At 31.4% G+C, this 20,307-nt stretch overlaps 1 protein-coding gene across 3 annotated transcripts in view; it reads left to right on the top strand.

Moving 5' to 3' along the window:
• Positions 1 to 7,454: 7,454 nt before the first annotated feature.
• Positions 7,455 to 20,307, top strand: part of LOC140450227 (luciferin 4-monooxygenase-like) — a 95,319-nt gene continuing 82,466 nt past the window's right edge. Inside the window, exons 1-2 of one of the 3 annotated variants that reach the window (XM_072543732.1) lie at positions 7,463 to 7,608; positions 14,140 to 14,247. In XM_072543732.1, the coding sequence (XP_072399833.1) occupies positions 7,551 to 7,608; positions 14,140 to 14,247 (166 nt within the window). In that variant the 5' untranslated portion in view covers positions 7,463 to 7,550. Of the gene's footprint in view, positions 7,643 to 14,139; positions 14,248 to 20,307 lie in introns of all 3 variants that reach the window. The other 2 variants (XM_072543733.1, XM_072543734.1) reach the window with 2 other exon arrangements.

The following is a 20,307-nucleotide window of genomic DNA, read 5'->3' as shown; positions in this document are numbered from 1 at the left end:
TTTTTTATAAATTAAATAATTATATTAATATCTCACCACATTGCCAAGGAATATGACTACCACGACCAATCCACGTTCAGAAAAGTTGTATTTAAATATGTTCTAACTGCCTTCTCTCTAGAATGTGGTTGTGTATCATCTTGCATAAACCACATATTTTGGGTTTTTAGCATTTTACAATAGAGAAAGCCATTATAGAAACTTAAGAAGCGATAGCAAAGGGAAATTGTAAACATTATGACGGCCAACGTCTGAATACGGACATGGCACTTAAAGAAGAAGATGAAATATCTTTTCTCCACTAAGACATTTAGCTTATATAACAAAGCATTTTGTGATGTTACCTTTAATCGGGTTATCGTTTATCATCTTTAAGTTGTTTTAATAAAAATAAACTATGAATTATGCTTATCTACAAGTATTCAGTGCTTTACCGCACAAATATCAAACTTAAAATTATTGTGCAGCTGACTTATAAAATGCATTTATCTTGAAAACGGTTGAATTTTCAAGTTACTAACAAGTATACCTTTTCTTTGTAAAAATAATGTGTCTTTAATATTTTTTAACACAAATAGAGCTAACTTAAAGACCAAAAAAGTTAAGCGCAAATTTATGCCACATATGTGGCATATGTGGCGCCCTCTATTAGTTACATTAAAGTAAGTATAAAATTATAATTTATCTTAGTTAAAAGCATCCAACTGTAAATTTTTGTCCAAAAATATTTACAAACGTAAAAGTTATAGCAAAAAATAAAATTTTAAATTTCCACTTTAACACCCTGTATCTTTCTATAATCAACATTTTATTAAAGCAAGTTGGCTTAAATCGTAATATTTTAAAGTGTAGAATCTATGGTTTTTGTTTGTACAATTACTTAAGGACCACCCTGTATATCGACCCATCTGTTTCGATTTCTTTTGTTATATTAGCTATTTGTGACACGTCTATACTACGGCTACTTTGACTTTGCAGATCCACGAACATACTATCTACACTTGTGGGCACTGCAGGTGGCAACATTTTTATATTTGCTTGTTGAAAAGCTTTTGCAACGATATATTCTTCTTTTTTTTTATTACCATAATGAGAAACGTTAGTAGTTCTTTGCACCATACCTGGATTTTTTTCTAGTATTATCATTCGTACTCTGTAAAGGGTAGGGATAGAGGTGACGGATGGTCATGTATCCACCCCTTGTTCTTAACTAAAAATACAAAATAAACGTATGCTTAAAATAGGTAACAAATGTGAGAAAAAGTTATGCCAGACAATTTTGGTTTGATCTGTGTGTTAATAAATAAGAAACTTTGTATTTCTCTTTTAAGTCAGTAAATAAAGACTGAATGGATTTGGAGGATATTATAATGCCCCTTTGGAAATTTTTTATGAATTTTTTTCTAATCCACACCATTTTAGTAACAGTAGGTATCAATTACTAGAGCCAATAACCTATTTTTGTTCTTCCAAAATGTCTATTCCATAAGGTCGTTTCAATGTAGTTGCATCAGATGTAAAGGAATTCATTAAATCAAGGCAACTATTAATAAGCTCTATAAACTCCCCAAGTTTTTGTGCTGCGATTTTTTTTATCTCTGGCTGCATTTTGAAAATAATGTTTTAAGGCTGTTGCAGTTTTGTGAGATAGTAATTCTGCAGCAAGTGCAACGTTTTATCTCCGCATTTTTTTTACCTCAAAATGATCTGAAGTCAGCTTATATATGGAACTTATTTCTGTTGTTGAAGCTTCAATTAGTTCTTTTAACCGATATTTTTTCAATACACTTCCATCTTCAAGTTCAAATCCTGTGTCGATTGCACATACATCACACATTGCACATTGTCACATACTTGTATTAAAGCCAATGTAGACCGGTTGCTTCCATTTATCAAAAAGTCCTCTTGCCATCACTACTTACATGTACGTATGAGGGCCAACCACTTCATCCACTTTTTGGTTATATTCATAATGGACACAGATTTGCATTTCATCATATGACAAGACGTATACTCTTTTTTTTTTATTTATTTACGCTGTAACCACAAGAGTTATTAGCGACCTAAAAAATATAATACAGGTAAAGTTAGAAAAAATTACAATAATTGATTAGTATTTAATGTTCATGTTTTTTCCTAAGGCTTCCTTTATATTATTTAGGATAGTGTGCTTCTTTCTTGCTGCTTCATATGTTTTGCACTGAGTTAGTATAATATATGCTTCACGGAGAGTGTTACTTGACTATTTTCACACATTGGCGGCACAGTTCGCGTAAAGAGGTATTTATGTGTAAAGTTACTGTGTCCTAGTCGCAAACGTGTTATTCTCACTTGGTCGTGTCTATTCGCTGTGGGTTGGAGCCACTGTTTCACTAATTGTTTGATTTCCTTGAGTTTATTTTGAGATGCACTCCATTTATTTTGCCACGCATTTAACTTTATTTTTATTTCTGACTTGAAGTCATCTGAAGAAACCTCATTAATAAGAATGAAGTCCTGGCTGAAGGATGCTAAGCGGGCTAGTTCATCTGCTTCTTCATTTCCTTGTATACCTGAATATGAGGGAACAAACATGAAGTCAACAGTGATCTTATTATTATTTAGAATCTCTATTTCTGATTGGATATGTGAGGCAAATGGATTATTGGTATATAATCGTTTGATAGTGTGAAGTAAGCTTAGTAAATCGGTTATTATGAGAGACGGGGACTGTTTCGACTCTTTTATGTGGATAAGTGCTTGTAATATTGCAAACAACTCTGCAATGTATGACAAAGTAATGAGATTGAATTTAAATTTTAAGGATGTATTGGGTGTGAGGATGGCAACACCATCTGAAGCTTTGGATGCGTCAGTGTATATCTTATAGTGATTTTTATAGGTTTCCATTTCTATTAAGAATTATTTTTTGATCAGGTCTGTTATAGTCTCACTTTTTTATATATATACTAAAGTTAGTATTTATCTTGGGAATTGGTACTAACCAAGGTGGAGAAAGTTAGGAAATTTGTTGGGAAAATTTCAGGAAATTTAAGAAGTAGGTAGTAAGTAGTAGTAGTAGTAGGTAGTAAGTAGTTTCTTCTAATTCTTTCGTAAAATTATGGATCTGGTTTTGTTGTCTTGAAATCGATCTGTAAACTTATTGGTATAAGTAGGGTGTTCTTTATTACTAGCTATTTTAGAAGCATATCAAAGAGAAAGGTATTTGGATCAAAAACTTAGGGGTGGTTCTTCTGTTAAGCATTGTAAACTTTCAACTGGTGTCGTTCGAAACGCACCTGTAGCTATTCGTAGAGCTGTGTTTTAAACAGTTTCTAAGGTTTTCAATACTGATACTTTTCTTGATGAATAAACTATCGCACCATAGTCGAGTTTGGATCTAACTAAAGATTTATATACATGTAATAGTGTATTTTGATCTGCTTCCCAGTTTTTGCTGGAAATAGTTTTCATAAAATTTAATCCTGCTTGGCATGATTTTTTAAGTTCTTCTGTATGTTTTTCCAGGAGAGCTTTTGGTCGAAAACCATACCTCAAAATCTGATATTATTTGTGAAACTGAGGGTTTGATTATATAGCTTCATATGTGGAGTTAGAGTGTTATGTTTTCGTGTGAATAAAATACATTTAGTTCTTGTCGATGAAAATTGTAACCCGATAGTCCTAGACTCTGATTTTAACTGATTAATTGTTGTAAATATTTTTGAATAGATGTAGAGTTTTTTTCTTTGCCAAGTATAACTAAGTCATCAGCGTGTAATCTTCCTTTAACAATCGGTGAGCATTGTTAAAGTATGTCGTTTATGGCTATTAGAAAAAGGGTTGAGCTTATAACTGATCCTTGTGGTACTCCGTTCTCTTGAACTTTTTTATCTGAGTTAACGTTGTCTGATCGAACTATGAAGGTGCGAGATTAAAGAAAATTTTAAATAAATTTTAACATATTGCCTCTGATATTCCAATTATGCAATTTTGATATGATATTGAATCGCCAGACAGTATCATAGGCTTTATTAATATTAAGAAAGACTGCGATACAATCTTGCTTATTTGCAAATGCTTTATGTATTCCTGTCTCTAAGTCTATTAGGTTATCTATAGTGTATCGATTTTGCCTAAATCCGCTTTGTTGTGGAATAAGGAGTTTTTGTTGTTCTAAATACCATCTCAACCTTTTATTTACCATTTTCTCTAACACTTTACATATAATATTGGATAAAGATATTGGTGATGCATACAGGTGATGCCCGGGATTTCTCAGGCTTAAGAAGTGGTAGTATTATTGCTTCGAACCAAGTTGATGGGAAAACCTGGTTACTTCTGATAAAATTATAAAGGTCTAGTAATAAATTTATCCCATTGTCTGGTAGATGTAGTAGAAATGCTAAGGGGATACTGTCTGGTTCCGGGCTTGAATCTTTGGAAGAGTTTAAGGCTTCAGCAAGTTCTATGTCCGTCGAATCCAAATATGTTTTTTTCTACGTTGTTTTTTATGTATTTTAAAATTATCAGTGTAATTTTCATCACTGGAATTTAATTCGTATTGGTCTGCTAACATATCTACGATTTCTTTTCTATCACTAATTATTTTGTTATTTTTTGCTAGAAAAGGAATCTTATATGATTGGCTTTTGCCAGAGATTTTCCTTAAGTTTCTCCAAACTGTATTTATGCTTAAAGAGGTATTTAAAGATGAGATACATTTTTCCAGGATTCTTTTCTATTCTTTTTTAGAATGTATCTTGCCTCAGCTCTTCGTTTTTTGTAGTCCGTTATGTTTTCGTCTGTTTTATAATGCTTTAGTCTATTGAAAGCTTTCTTATACACTCTTGTAGTTTGGCTGCATTCAGGTGTCTACCACGGAAGATGTTCATGCTACTTTAAAATATTTGTTTTTCTTATATACGTCTCTGCGGCTGCTGTAATGGTTTGTAAAAATGTACTTCAAAACTTGTCAATGTCGTTTGATGATGTGAAGTTGGTTAGGTTAATGTCCTGTTCGATCTGTTTGGTAAAGTTAGTCCAATCAGCATTTTTAATATTCCACTTTGAGATAGGCGATTCGATATTTGTGGTTTTCTGATGCGTTAAAGAAATTATAATAGGGTAATACGTCCCAAGTTAACATAGTCGACAGAAGTGGGTCATACAGAGAACTATTAATTGCCATTTTGTATGTTGAATCTGGTTGGTCTTCCGTCGTTAAGTAGATTTAGATTTTGGGATGGTATAATATCTTTTATAATTCGTCCTTTCGGGTTAAGTTTTATGGAACCCCACATCGGATTGTGACAGTTAAGATCTCCAACGATAATTCTAGGTGAAGGAATTTGTTCCAAAATAGCTGTTAAATCTTCTTGGGACATAGTTTGATTTGGTGAGATATACATATTACATATATAAATCTTTTGAGGTATATTTATTGCGATAGATATTAATTTAATATTATGTGAAGTCACTGGTAACTGTGTGCTCATGAATTTTTCATTTACGTAAATTGCTACTCCTCCACTGGCAATGTTTTGGTTTAATCTATTATTATAGAAACATGAATAATTACGAAAGTTATATACATGGTTTGAATTTTGAAATTTGTTTACTGTAGACAGATAATACATGGGTGTGTTTAAGAGATAATATGTTTTAGTTTTTCAAAATGGGTATAAAACCCATTTAAGTTCAATTGAAGCGGAGAAGTGAATGTAATTATTCTTTAGAGGAATTATTTACCGATGAGTCGGAATCTTCTTCCGACACTGAAGTTTTCACTGCAGGGAGTAAACCTATGTGTTTGCCAAGTTTTCGTATTAATTTGGTGCCTGTGGTTTTCATTCTTTTGTCGATGTAGTATGGATGTAATTCCGTTAGAAACTTTATAAGTGCATGAGAGTCTTCTGAGTACAATTTTGTTACGCTGATTATGTCTTTTGATCCTTGTATATTTTCGAATAGATTCACTACTTGATCGAAGCTTATTGTTTTTCCCTTTCTACATATTCTCTAACTGGTTCTAGTAATGTTTGGAGATTTGTCATCTCATCTCCTAAGTTTTTGTCATCAGTTTTGTTTTTTTTTCTTTAATTGAAGCTTAGGTTTTTCAAAGTTTTCTTCAGCGGGTGGCGTGATTGCATCTTCTAGGGTTCTTTTTCCGGTTGCTTTATTCGAAGTTATCTGGGGTTCGTGAGAATTTACATGTGTATTTTTATTTGAAGGTAAGTGTTGACTTGTTTCGGGTGAGGTTGATTTATGTTTTTGGGTATTAGAGGATAACTCAGACGATGTAGGTGTTGCGATTTTAGTCTTAACTGAAGAAGTGATTAAATGTATAGATGTATTTTGTAGTGACCATTGTTGGGTTTATTTATTGATAAATTTGGGATTGCTACTGTTTGTAATGTGGTTTGAGAAGACGTAGTAAGTGTGGAGGTAGTGATATTTGAGATTGTGGAAGTATTTTGTAGATTATCTCGTTGAGTATGATTTATTGATGAATTTTGTCTCATTTCTGTTTGCATTGCACTATCATTGTGAGGATGGTTAGAAGGTGAAATATTTCAAAAGACAATTAGCTGCCTGGTGTTCAGTTAATTTGCATTTGAAACATGTTTAGTTTTGGGCTATAAATATGCGGTATGATGTTTGTTCCAACTCGATGATAAAAGATTCAGGTAGTACAAAGTTGTCTGGAAAAGGTGAAACAAAAATTTGTCTTCGGAAGCTTAGAATATCACTGAAGGCAGGATTGATTGCTCCTATTCGTAGGTATGATATGTCTGAGAGAGGATTTAAACCTAGTTTTATTAATTCGTCCATTATTAAGTTAGAAGGTATGCTTATACATGCATTGGACAGAATTACGCGCACTGATGGAGTTATTAACCTTCTCGCTTCTAGTATATTTCTATTTACTATTATCTTCTTTGTTTTTGCTATTAATTTATCTACTATGTTTTTAGATGATAGATATATGCATATTCTACTGTTTGATATACGGGATGCGAAAAGTATATTTTTTGGTTTTATATGCTGACTCAATCCTTCAAGATAGTCATTAATTATACAATTCTCTAGAGTGTTAGATAGAATACCTTGATCTCTGTTTGAGATTGATATACTACGTGCTTGACTAACTGCTTTTGAGTATAATGCATTTTGTGGTAGCTGACTGGAAGAGGACATCTTTTAAATGGATTTAAAATCCGACTAAAACTGGTGCTGTTTTATAGCTTTCGCTGTGGTACCAGTTTATGGAAATTGGATAATACTTATAAATAATTGCAGTGATTAACTTAAATATCTAAATCCAAATAGATGAAAAAATTATATTTTATCTACTCGCGATTCCAATATTCTGTATACAAATCACTTTCACTTAGTTTTATACTTAATTAGTTTTAAATTTACTTCAATAATTACTATTTAACTAGTACGATAAATGAGTGCCTAAAACATGTCTTTCTCGCTTGCTGGTCAAACATAGAATTACGGTTACTCTTTGTAGTTCAGTTTTAGATTTTCCAGCAATATACATTACCTGAAGTACACCTTGTATGAGACCAAATCTAAGATTAATCTGTACAGCCCATTTTTGTGAAGTTAATATTGCAGGTAATGGATATTTAAGAGTATTTCTTAGATATAGGTAATATATTTTATTAAAATATCTTATTGTGAAAACCTTTGAAATTTCTTCTGTCGTCCAACATGCTCTCTTTTTCTTTTTCACGATAATTTCAATTTCGTTTTTACTAAACATGTGACCAAAGTGTTTCAAAATATTTTGCTTACTACCAATGTCTTTTTCTTTGATTATTTTATTTAATTCTACAATCCTCGTTCTGGTAGTACACAAATCCTGTTCATTTTCTCTTATTTATCTTTTAGTTTTTTTGTTTGCTTCAAGCAACTCCTAGTATTTTCATTTTAACATATCTTCCTCCGATTCTTTACTTGCACCGGATATATCAGACAAGTCAATGGTTACCAGAATAATTTTTTTTCCTTTTATGTGAATGCACATCTAATAAAGTCTTCAATGATAGCTGTTTGTGTTTTCAATGCTACTCTTTTATATCTTCTTGCTGTAGGTTTACATTCTGTTTGTTTTGAAACATCTTGAGAGTTTAGGTTTTTACTTCGAATTGCTACAAAATAGTATGATGATAATAAACAGAATTACATTAAGACAACAACACTTACCGCCGTTCTTTAATTATAACTTGGGCCTAGTTCCCATTATTCGAGCATACATGTCATCCACAAAATCATCCTTTTTGAAATGGTTACTAAATACTCTAGTAGTTTTTATATTTATTTTATCTTTTCTGCAACAGCGCATAATCCATATTTTTTCTAATTTTGTATTTTTGGGAAACGTGAAAATACTATTTGTTGATCAGAATCAGCAGACTTCTTGTTTTTATCAAATTATTTTTAGAAGTAGTAGTATAAAAAGATTTTTTTTTACATCCTTTATTTATTGTAATCTGTTTCTACAATAAAAAACAATAATCAATAAGTTTATCACGTAATTAACACAGGGAAGATCCGTCCAGTGACAAAAATCCTTTAAGATAAATTTCTAATATATATAAATATTTGAAATGTAAATAACACTTTACAAAGACATTTACTAACATATTAAAAAAATATAGCAATAGTTAGAATACACACACAATTATAAATTGTAAATATAGTATAATTTGTAGCTATAAAATGATAGAGTATACGTTTATGTAGGTAAAGGTATAGAAAGGTCTAAGGGATCACGGCGTTTTAGTCTTCCTCTCCTCGGTCGCTTAAGTAGGTCTTGGGCAAGCGTATTTGGATGATTCAGTAGTCTATTTCTGTAAGTGCCACTGAGTGAGACAATGGTGTCTTTAATATTTTGGATCTGAAGGTCTCGATGTATAACATAATTGGACACATACCACGGTGCATTGGTAATATGTCTCAAAACTTTAGATTGGAAACGCTGAAGTTTCAGTAAGTGAGAATTAGATGCTGTACCCCATATCTGTATACCATAGGTCCAAACTGGCTTTAGAATACATTTATACAGTAATAATTTATTGTGTAGACTTATTATGGATTTTTGGCTCATGAACCAATACATTTTCCTGTATATTAATCCTAGTTGCAGTCGCTTTGTCCGGATGTGCTTTCCCCAATTTAGTCGGCTGTCAAAATGTACTCCCAAGTATTTAACATCACTTTTTTTTGGGTATTATGGTATTGTTTATGTTCACAGATGGTGCACTCTATTTTCGTAAAGTAAATGTTATATGTGCTGATTTGCTGCTATTTACTTTAACTCGCCACAGTTTTAACCATTTCTCTAGTTCATTTAAATGAATTTGTAAATTTTGACAGGCTGTAACAGGAACCGAGCTAGAAGCCATTATCACAGTATCATCTGCATAGGTAGAAATTGTGCTGTTTACTCTTGTGGGAAAATCTGCCGTGTAGAGTAAGTATAAAGTTGGTCCCAATATACTTCCCTGAGGTACTCCCGATAGAATTGGAGATATGTTTGATACTGCTTCACTGTATCAGACCTGAAAATATCGGTTGGTAAGATAGGATCTCAGAAGTGCATACAGATGATGAGGAAAATGATTTTTTATTTTAGATAGCAGCCTCTTATGCCATACTTTATCAAATGCTTGTGAGACATCCAAAAAGGCTGCAGTGAAGTATTCCTTCTTTTCAATTGCATCTCTTGCTACTTTGGCAACTCTATGTACCTGCTCAATTGTTCCATGTTGTTGCCTGAATCCACACTGATAATCAGGTATTAACTTTTGCCTGTCGATTATAGAATTCATACTTTGAAGGAGTATCCTCTCAAATATCTTAGAGATAATGGGAAGCAAACTGATTGGACGATAAGATGATAGTTTGTGTGGATCTTTATTTGGTTTCGGTATTAGAATAATTTGTGCCATTTTCCATTGAAACGAAAAATAGCCTAACTTTAGTATAGCGTTAAATATGTACATAACCAGCCGAAATCCTTCATCGGGTAAATTTTTGCAGATTTTTCCTGATATTAAATCATACCCTGGAGCTTTTTTAGTATTGAGATGTTTAACTATCTCTTTAATTTCGTTAATTTTGATATTTTCTATAGGAGGTGACATCTGGTAGGGTGCATCTAAGTTCTTGTGAAGAAAAATCGGTAAGATAGTTTCGAAACAAATTCAGATTTCTGCTTTAATCTGGAGCCTTCTAAAAATTGCAAGGCATGGCCAAACGATGATAAAGATGTTAATAGAGACATGGGGAATCTAAAATTTGCATTCCACGACATGTCTATTCATCTAAGCAGAAATCCTAACGAATTTGTTTCTCGTACTCATACAGAGTAGATCCGAAGAAAATGAAAAAGACAGAAAAGAAAAAGAACGTGAAATAAAATCTTTTCTGTCTTTTTCATTTTCTTGTGAAGAAATTCTTCTTCTTCCTTTGAGATAGTTCTGGAGTGAGGTTGAAACACTTGGCTGAGATGATTAGCAAATGCTTGTGCTTTATCTTCATCGGCCTTGACCCAATCGCCATCTTCATTTCTGATGGGACCATCATGCTTAATCTGATGTTTAAGTTTCTTAGAGAGTTTCCAAATAGAGTAATTTATATCATCCGTCGCAGTGAGACTTTCAAGAAATTCGTTTATGCCTTGATCTTTGTATTTGTGTAGTTCTCTTTTAAGCAAACGACTAGCCCTATTCAGTTCAGTTTTGTTCTCAGGAGATCTGGAAGTTTGCCACTGTTTTCTTAGTTTTCTCTTTTCGTTGATTAAGATTTTTATATGATGTGGATATGGTTCACAGTTATTACTCTGATTTAGATTTGGAGTTGCTCTCCAAGCTGCCTGTTCATCAATATTTTTATTTGTTTTAAGGGGAATATTTAAGTTAATTGCATTTTGAATATTAAATCTGAACAGACTCCAATTTGTTTTATGATTTGAAAACATGGGGTATTTATTTGGGATAATGCAAAATAAGTTTTTACAGGAAACAACACAAAAATTTCAAATACAAAAATATAAAGTAAACTAAGATATCTAAGAAACAATAAATAATTAAATAGATAATAAACTCAAAGATCATTACCATGAACAAACTGTGATAATTAAATGGGCTTGTATTCTTGTGTACTCTGGTGATGTAAGTCAAGCATTTAACTCTCCCCACTCCAGTCGGAGTAGGCAACCGTAGTAAATCTACGAACCGTGGCCCATTACTAACTCGCAGGCTTACCAGCTCTACTGATTTTTCAGTAGATCTACTAATTTCAAGTTCAATTTACTGATTTACTGAAACACTTTATCGATCTACTAAAAAACATGTAATCATAAAATCTTGTTCAAAAAGTGATCATTATAATATTAGTGTTCAATTATAAATTTAAAAAAATCTATTTATTTATATACAAGGTGTTTGAAAAAGGTATGTCATAAATTAAATCACGCATTTCTGGGACAAAAATAAATTGATTGAATCCAACTTACCTTAGTACAAAAGTGTACACAAAAAAGTTACAGCCCTTTGAAGTTACAAAATAAAAATTGTTGTTTTGCATTATCTCCTAAACTACTTGACATTTTGTAATAAAAATGGACACGTTACTTTCTTGTTCTAAAAGCATTTGCATACAAAAGAAACAACAAAATGTAAGCGCACAGAAAAATTTTAAGGGGGGTGTGCAGCTCTAAATCCCAGCAAACTTTTGAGTACGTTCAAATCAAATGAATTTTGTGGCATCATTAGTTTAACACATTATTTTTAAAACTTTTTTGCCTCTTATTATTTTTTCGAAAAACTAGTTTTTTCCTAGTTCTCCATAAAATTACAATTAGTTTCTACGGATACAATAATTTCAAAGAGTTCCATTAATAATAGTCAATAATTTAAAGCTATCATTTATTGTGTGAATAAGATTAATATTAAAAATTTTGATATTACAATGGCCAACACATTTCAGGAAATGGCAGATATGCATTTAACTTTGGGTAAGTTGGATAAGATTAAATTATGATTTCAATAAACTATCGGGAATATCGTAGGTGAGTGTCAAGGAAATAGTGCAGCAGCCGAAAGGCGTTATGCAGTAAAATACCCCAATCGAAATACACCCGATAGACGATTATTTCTGACCAATGATCGTCGTTTATGGGAAACGGATACATTCCAACAGCAAGCTGCTGGCAATAGTGGTCGTCCAATAATGGATGCAACTGATAAAGACATTTTAGACATCAAAAAGAAGTTCCTAGAACAAGTACAAGGGTAATAGCTGCTCAACTAAATGTTCCACACGTAAGAGTTTGGAGGCGTTTGAAGGATCAGCTGCTTAAAACCTATCACTTAACAAGGGTTCAAGAGTTATTGGTTGAAGATTATCCTAAAAGGATTGGATTTTGCGATGGGTTGTTAATGGGAAGGACTCGAAATGATAATTTTATTAGAAATATTTTGTTTACCGACAAGGCTACTTTCAGTAGAAATGAAATAACAAACCATCATAACGAGTACATTTGGGCCGACGAAAATCCTCACGCCAAAAAAAAACGACTCATCACCAAAGGATTTTCAAAGTTAATGTTTGGGCAGGAATTGTGGATAACAGTCTAATAGGCCCAGTATTTCTTCCCAACAATTTAAATGGTGATAATTATTTGCAGGTCTTGGCAAACGATTCACAAGACTATTTTTGGAAGAAGTGAATATTGCAATAAGGCAAAATATGTGGTTTCAACAAGATGGCGCTCCACCGCATTACAGTAATGAAGTCCAGGAATACCTTTGCAGGCAGTATCCTAGTCGGTGGATTGGAAGGGGTCGTGACGCACCTATTGCTTGGCCTCCCAGAAGTCCAGGTCTTAACCCCATGGACTTTTGCTTTTGGGGGTTTATGAAAGAGAAAGTGTATTCTGTAACAATAGAGGACGAACAACAATTGAGGGTTAGAATAGAAGTTGCAAATCAATTTCGTCAGAAAAATATGATTTTTCAGCACATTCGGTTTTCCTTATTAAAACGATACCGAATGTGCATTGAAGAAATTGGGGGTAATTTTGAACATTTATTGTAATATTATATTTATAGAGGTTATAGACATTTTTTGTACTTGTTAATTCATTTAAGCCATTTATTTAGTTGCACGTAATTTTTTAAAGATTAATGAAAAGGGCCGGAGGGAACTCAATAAAAACTGTTTTTTGAAAAAAGTTATGAATCAAAAAATTTTTAAAAATAATGTTTTAAACTAATGATGCCACAAAATTCATTTAATTTGAACGTACTCAAAAGTTTGGGGGGATTTAGGGCTGCAAACCCCCCTTAAAATTTTTCTGTGCGCTTATATTTTGTTGTTACTTTTTTATGAAAAATGCTTTAAGAACAAGAAAGTAACGTGTCAATTTTTATTACAAAATGTCAAGTAGTTTAGAAGATAATGCAAAAAAAAATTATTTTGTAACTTCAAAGGGCTGTAACTTTTTTTGTGTACATTTTTGAACTAAGGTATGCGTGATTTAATATATGACATACCTTTTTGAAACACCCTGTATATATCCATTATTTTCAATCTACTTAAAAAATAAAATATGACATGGTAACCTTTCTGGTGCCAGTCAATTCCATACGATTCCGCGTCCCCTCTCTTTCCTTGTCTAAGCATAGAATTATTTCTCTCTGTTAAAGTTTTTTATATTATATTTAAGTTTCTTACTTATGTGGTTTTGTTTTTTGTATCTTATTTTCTTCTCTTTTTTTTTGTTTATTAATATTCTAGTTATTCTGATTCGTCGGGTAACATTTTTTTGTAGGCTTAATTTTTCTTTGGATCCATAGATCCTTAAATATAAAATACAAAAAATAGCTTAAACGTAAATAATCATATACAACGTAACTATAAATTATATTTCGGAGAACAATTATAATGAAAACTAAAAAATACAATAAGCACGACTTGCTAGATTGTACACAAAATTACATAAAATCAACTATATCATTACAGTTCACTTATCTATTTTAACAATGTATTGAGAGTTCAAGTTTGCTCAGTGTATTCAAACGTCAATTTTTATAAATAATTAATACAAATATGGGGAATTATGGTATTACGTTGCAGTTCATATCGTTTGTGCACAATTTATAAGTCTGAACTATTCATCGTTTGGAATCACTTCCATATTTTCCTTTAAGCGTATTCCTAGGAATATGGTCTACGAAACAGAAGGTAAGTGAATATTTTGTAGTATGAACATCTCTTTTTTATCCTAATATTCAAACCTGTATTAAGGGATGCATAAAAATGACCAATACAAAACATGTCACGAGGCATAAGCGAAAAATTACGCGATTTTGTTCTAAAAATGTTTTCTTGTGACATTTTAGCTTTAATTAAATACCTCATCGGAAATAAAAATTGTGATCTTTAATCATTTATTTATCGTTTCAAGTTTAAAATGTAAGACTCTTTTTAAAATTTTTTTAAATAAATAAATATAAAAACTGAAGCCTCAATTGGAAACTTTGTTTTATAATTTTATTTTTAATTCCATAACATTAAATATTTAGATAATTATACACTATTATTTTTTCCCGAATTTATGGGGTAGTTTTAAAATATAGATAGATCTCTTTGTTTCTCTCTCTCTATATAGGCGAGAGGTTTACCCCTCAAAAGACGCTTAGAAACAGAATATACCGACTAAAATTCTTTTTGCATTTCTAATGTACCAAACGTTTTTTATTCTATTCTATATATTTTTCCAAGATGAAATGTATTTTTTTTTTTAATTTTTACAAGTGGGCCGGCAATATTAGTTATTAACAAATAACTAATACAAAAAAGCAATTTCACCGAATTGCTTCGGAATCAATTTTTTAGATGTATCTCATTAAAATTAACACTTTTTCTCTCTTGATAATTTTTCGAAAAATGCTTTCTTTTCGAGTTATTTGCATTTTTTTGTTGAAAAAATGCCTTAATTAGTGATTTTTGGGATTTTTTTTCTAAAAAAATACTAAATGAATTGCAATTCTACAAATAGCTTTATAATCTTTAAACCGTCGAGTACAAGTTAGAATATTTTGACAAGGATAATTTTTTTCTCTCTTGCTAAAAACGTGGACCCAAATATTTCGAATATGCCCTTCGAGCAGTCTACCGCTAAGTGTGTACAGCGGTTGCGGCGATACAGGCGTGCGGCACGTAGAAATATTTGTTTAAATTTAAAAAATTAATTCAATACAAATATTACGTACAATTTATTAAAAAAAGATATTTCTAATTATTTTTATATAGACATATTATAATTAAAACAATTAAAATTAATTTTTTACAATGCTATAATTTTATTTATGACTATATTATTGAATGTTTTATTAAAGTGAAATACATTAAGCAATATATAATTAATTTTCATTGAAAAATAAAATAAAATTAAAATTTAATATTAATTATACATCGTTTTCATTGTCAATAATTTGAAAATTTTCGTCAACAGCAACAGGATTTCCATGTAATAAGCTGATTTCATTGTCTTCAATAAAGTCGTCTTTAACATTTTTACAATTCTATGGTGTACATGCACATACTGCGCAGCATTCTAAATTATAGGAAATACAATTACAATTTTTCGTAGAACATTTTCCGGTACATGAGCAGAAATACTTTTGTAACATATCTAAACTAGTCTCGCCTTCAAAATAATTAAAATCGAAACAATTATTTTCCATTGTCCAACCATGGGTTAATGGATCAAGAAATGAAATAATATTGTTTTTTGCTTGAATCCATTCATTTATTTGCCACTTTGCTCTTAAGTAATGTTGTAATAATGCTGGTTTCGAAGGTGGTAATTTTTCATTAGATGCATTTTTTTTTAGCGCCTACAGCACCTCAACCGCTGTACACGCTTAGCCGGATACTCCCGAAATGCATATTCCAAATATTTGGGTCCACGTTTTTAGCGAGATAGAAACCATTTATCCTTGTCAAAATATTCTAACTTGTACTCGACGGTTTAAAGATTATAAAGCTTTTTGTAAAATTGCAATCCATTTTAGTAGTTTTTTAGAAAAAAATCCCAAAAATCACTAATTACGGCAATATTTCCAACAAACAAATGCAAATAACTCAAAAAGGAGGCATTTTTCGAAAAATTATCAGGAGAGAAAAGTGTTTATTTTGATGAGATACACCTAAAAAATTGATTTCGAAACAATTCGGTGAAATTGCATTTTTGTATAAGTTATTTGTTAAATAACAATTGCCGGCCCACTTCTAAAAATTAAAAAAAAATACATTTCATCTTGGAAAAATATATAGAATCGAATAAAAAAGGTTTGGTGCATTAGAAATGCAAAAAGAATTTTAGTCGGTTGATGCTCTGCTTATAGGGGTAAACCGCTCGCCTAATAGTTCCATCCTTGCTTGTGGACGATTCGTTTCTATTTCTTGATCTGTTTTTAATTTCATTCAATTATTTTGTGTTCTCTCGTTGTAGTTATTTTACAGCTTTTGTCTAGTCTCCCTCTCTTTCTTTTATCCTCTGGTTGGTATTTAAGTACTTGTCTGGTCATGTTGCTTTCATCTTTCCTCAATTATGGACAATCCATTTGCATTGTTTCCTTGACTGTAGTTGATATGTTTGCTTTGTTCTTTCCCATAGTTTTGTATTAGGGTAAATTATACCGTGATTGGCCAGTTAAGAAGGTGATTACAGTATATTTAATTTATTTAAACAAAAATTTCACTTATAGATAGCTTAATATTATTTTTGGTCTCTTCTAGAAATTCCTAAAGGATTTCAAAAAATATTTTTGCCATTTAAATCAATTTTTATTTGTAATTTTAAGTATATTGTTATTTGTAAAATATTCGGAGATTGATCACTTACCTTCAATTATTGGCCAGTTGAATACCAGTAATTGGCAAAAGCAAGTCATATTAGCCCAGTCTGGTTATGCAAAAATCATCGATTTCACGGCAAAATTTTTCGCAGATATCTGAAGCTTTTAAAACATAGGAGGGGGTTACTAGATGACGAATAGATGAAAAAGTACTCGTATTTTTACCTTGCGTTTTTTTTAAACAATAATTTATGGTCACAATTTGATTTTTTGTCTATAAGTTTTTTTACTTATATTTTACATAATCAATTTTTTATATCAAGAATATCTTTATTTTTCCGTTTTTTAAATTAAAATTGATAAATAATTTACAGAGATATTTGCAAAAAGCAGTTTTTTGAACTAATTTATAACTTTTATTAATTTTTTTATTAACAAAATAAAATGTTATTAATACATTTGAACATCGAGGAATTACCGTCTTTTAAATTTGTGCGAAATTTGTTCCCGATCGGTCAAATAGTTTAAAAGTTATTTCATTTATTTATCCCTTAGGCTAAATATTTAAACGATTGGACTTGCTCTATTAATGATGCCAGATACATTTAGCTAATTTCATAGGATTCTTTAAAACCTAAACTATGCCAGAAGTTAAATGCATATTGCGTTTTCATCGAAATTATTTACAAAATAAACGTTTGAAAAAGGGTATGTTTTTAGTTATAAATAATTATAATAACTTCTATATTTCTCAAGCTATAGACTTGTATTTACAACCATTGTATAGCTGGTAAAAAAACTCATATTTAAAAAAAAAACCTTCTTTGACCAACAGGAACGAAGTTAGGGACTATTTTTAAAAAAATAATATCTCCATTGTTTATAAACATTAAGAAGTAAAATTTGCAATTTTAAATGAAAATCTAAACTTTATATTGAAACTTATAGCTATAAAATTCATCCAATTTTTTGAAACTTATAGCCCTTCGAAACGAAGGTACTTTCGAAAGATCGACATAAGAAAGTGGAGGGGATAACTGTTTCGGCTCCGTTTTTTTTTTCTAGATCGGAACTTCAAATTGAAACACTTGGGAAAAATTTACATTATCTCGGCTTCCATTGCAGCTAGAAGCCCCTTTTTTTTAAACTGGGGTAGCTCGTCGAAATATGAATACCTTCATAGTTTTCACTGGCTTTCATCTGAGGACCAGATCTGACCAAACAACTATTAAAACTAATCCAAAAAGAATAGAACAAAACAGAATTCCTCAAGAATGGAGATCAAGCATCCTAATACCTCTCTTCAAGATGGGTGACAAATCGGATCTGGAAAATTACAGAGGAATTAATTTATTAAACACAACACTAAAATAACCAACCAAAGTGATAACAAATAAACATAATGAAATTATAACACTAGCAGAAAAACAACAAGATTTTAGGTCGGGAAGATCACGCACCAACGCTATATTTATAATGAGGCAAGTGCAAGAGAAATCATTAGAATACAACAAACCGGCATATTTATGTTTCGGGGACCTTAAGGAGAAATTTGACTGGGTCAAATTAAAAGACGTTATCCATTTACTGTACGCAAGAGATATACCTCTAGGAATAATCAAAACCATCGAAAATATCTACCAAAACATCACAATAAAAGTAAAAGTAGAAGAAGAACTAACCGATCCTATTTAAGCTAGCAATGGGATAAGACAAGAAGATTCCCTGAGTCCTCTATTGTTCAACCTGATTATAGATGAAATAATAAAAAAAGTAAGAACTAAAAAAGGATACTAAATGGGAGAAGAACAACTTAAAATAATCTGCTATGCAGACGATGCAATACTACTCTCTCAAAGTGAAGATAATTTACAACCTATGCTACGCCAATTTAATATAACCGCCAAAAAATTTAACCTGTTAATTTCCCCAAAAAAGACAAAATGCATGGTTACAACAGCAAATTTACTGAGATGTAAATTGGAGCTGGATGGTCAGAGAATAGAACGAGTGATGAGGTTTAAATATCTAGACATCACATTATTTTCGTTTCTGTGATTTCCTTCCTATTGTTATATTTATCGTTTTATATCTGTCTGGGTAATTTTTGGATTTTGTTCTTTTGTCCGTTAGTTTCAGGATCTTATTTGTCATCCACGATTTTTTCTTGATTAGTAATTTATCTGTCCTTAAACGTTTATCCTTTTCATTAAAATTTTTTTTTCAACTATTTTTGTAATCTCTTTAATCTTTTATTCTTTGTTCCATTTGTTCCTAATTGCAGTGACTTGCTCGTATAACATGGCTTGGATCATTATTTTCCTAATAAAGTTTTTTAGCATTTATATGGTTGTAATTTTTTTTTAGCACTCTTGAATTTGTCTTGAATTACTCCGATCAGTGGAACGTGGTTCGTCCCCAAGTGTGCTTCAGGATAAGCCTTGATAGATGTAAAGTTGTTTCGATTTTATTTTTAATGATTTTCTCGGGTCTGTCTTGAGGGAATTTTTACGTGTACAGCTTTCGAGAGGGTAATTGAAAGAATATGTTGGTGACAACTAGTTCTGAGTCTTCTGCAAATTTTTTTGAGCCTAAGCCCATGGGCCCCGATGTACTGTGTCTTCAGCTCCAGCTCCAAGCTTATCATTAAAATCTTCCATAATAATAACAACTTCCTGTCGTGAAATTTTCTGTACGATCCAGTTGATTTCTTAATAAAACTTAATTGTTTCTTCTTCCACTTTGTCTGCAGTAGGGGCATAGATTTGGATGATGTGTATATTGATGAGGTTGACTTGTTCTTGTAGTAACATTACTCTTTAATACTGGTGTAAAGTTAGAAACGCATTTCGCAATCTTATGTGATACAATTACTCCGACGCCATATTCATGTGATCTATCAATTTTTCCAGAATAGTATACCAAGTGATTTTCCACTAGTATTTCTCCAGATTTGAATATGCATTCTCTTCATCTCCTGTTTTGTATTGTATATCTTTTACTTTGAATAAGGTTTTTAACATTTTATGATTCCATTGATAATAAGAAGGCGATCAGTAAGAAGACCACAAGTCACATGACGAGTTATGTCTACATAAAAAGAAGAAACAGAAGAAAAATATGTTTGGAATTTAAACCAAAAGTGCTGACTATAAATCTGCAAAGTAGGTTACTTCTATTTCATAACGTTTATTTATACGGCAAGGACCTATCATTCTTATATCTAGCAGGACTACAAACTATGAAAGCCCCTGTCTTGTATGTTATTATCATGTATGTTATCTGATTATTTCGTCTTTTTTGGTTCTTTACCTGTTATCTTCAGTCTGCTATTTTAATTTCTTTCATATCACATCCCATACTTAATCGCCATCTTATTTCCTTTTCTGTTTTTTCGCCTTTTATTCTTTATTCTCTTTCACCTACCTTTATGCCTCCC

Source organism: Diabrotica undecimpunctata, chromosome 9 (assembly GCF_040954645.1).
Source record: "Diabrotica undecimpunctata isolate CICGRU chromosome 9, icDiaUnde3, whole genome shotgun sequence".
Classification (NCBI taxonomy): Eukaryota; Metazoa; Arthropoda; class Insecta; order Coleoptera; family Chrysomelidae; genus Diabrotica; species Diabrotica undecimpunctata.
This window is presented reverse-complemented; position numbering and strand designations above follow the sequence as displayed.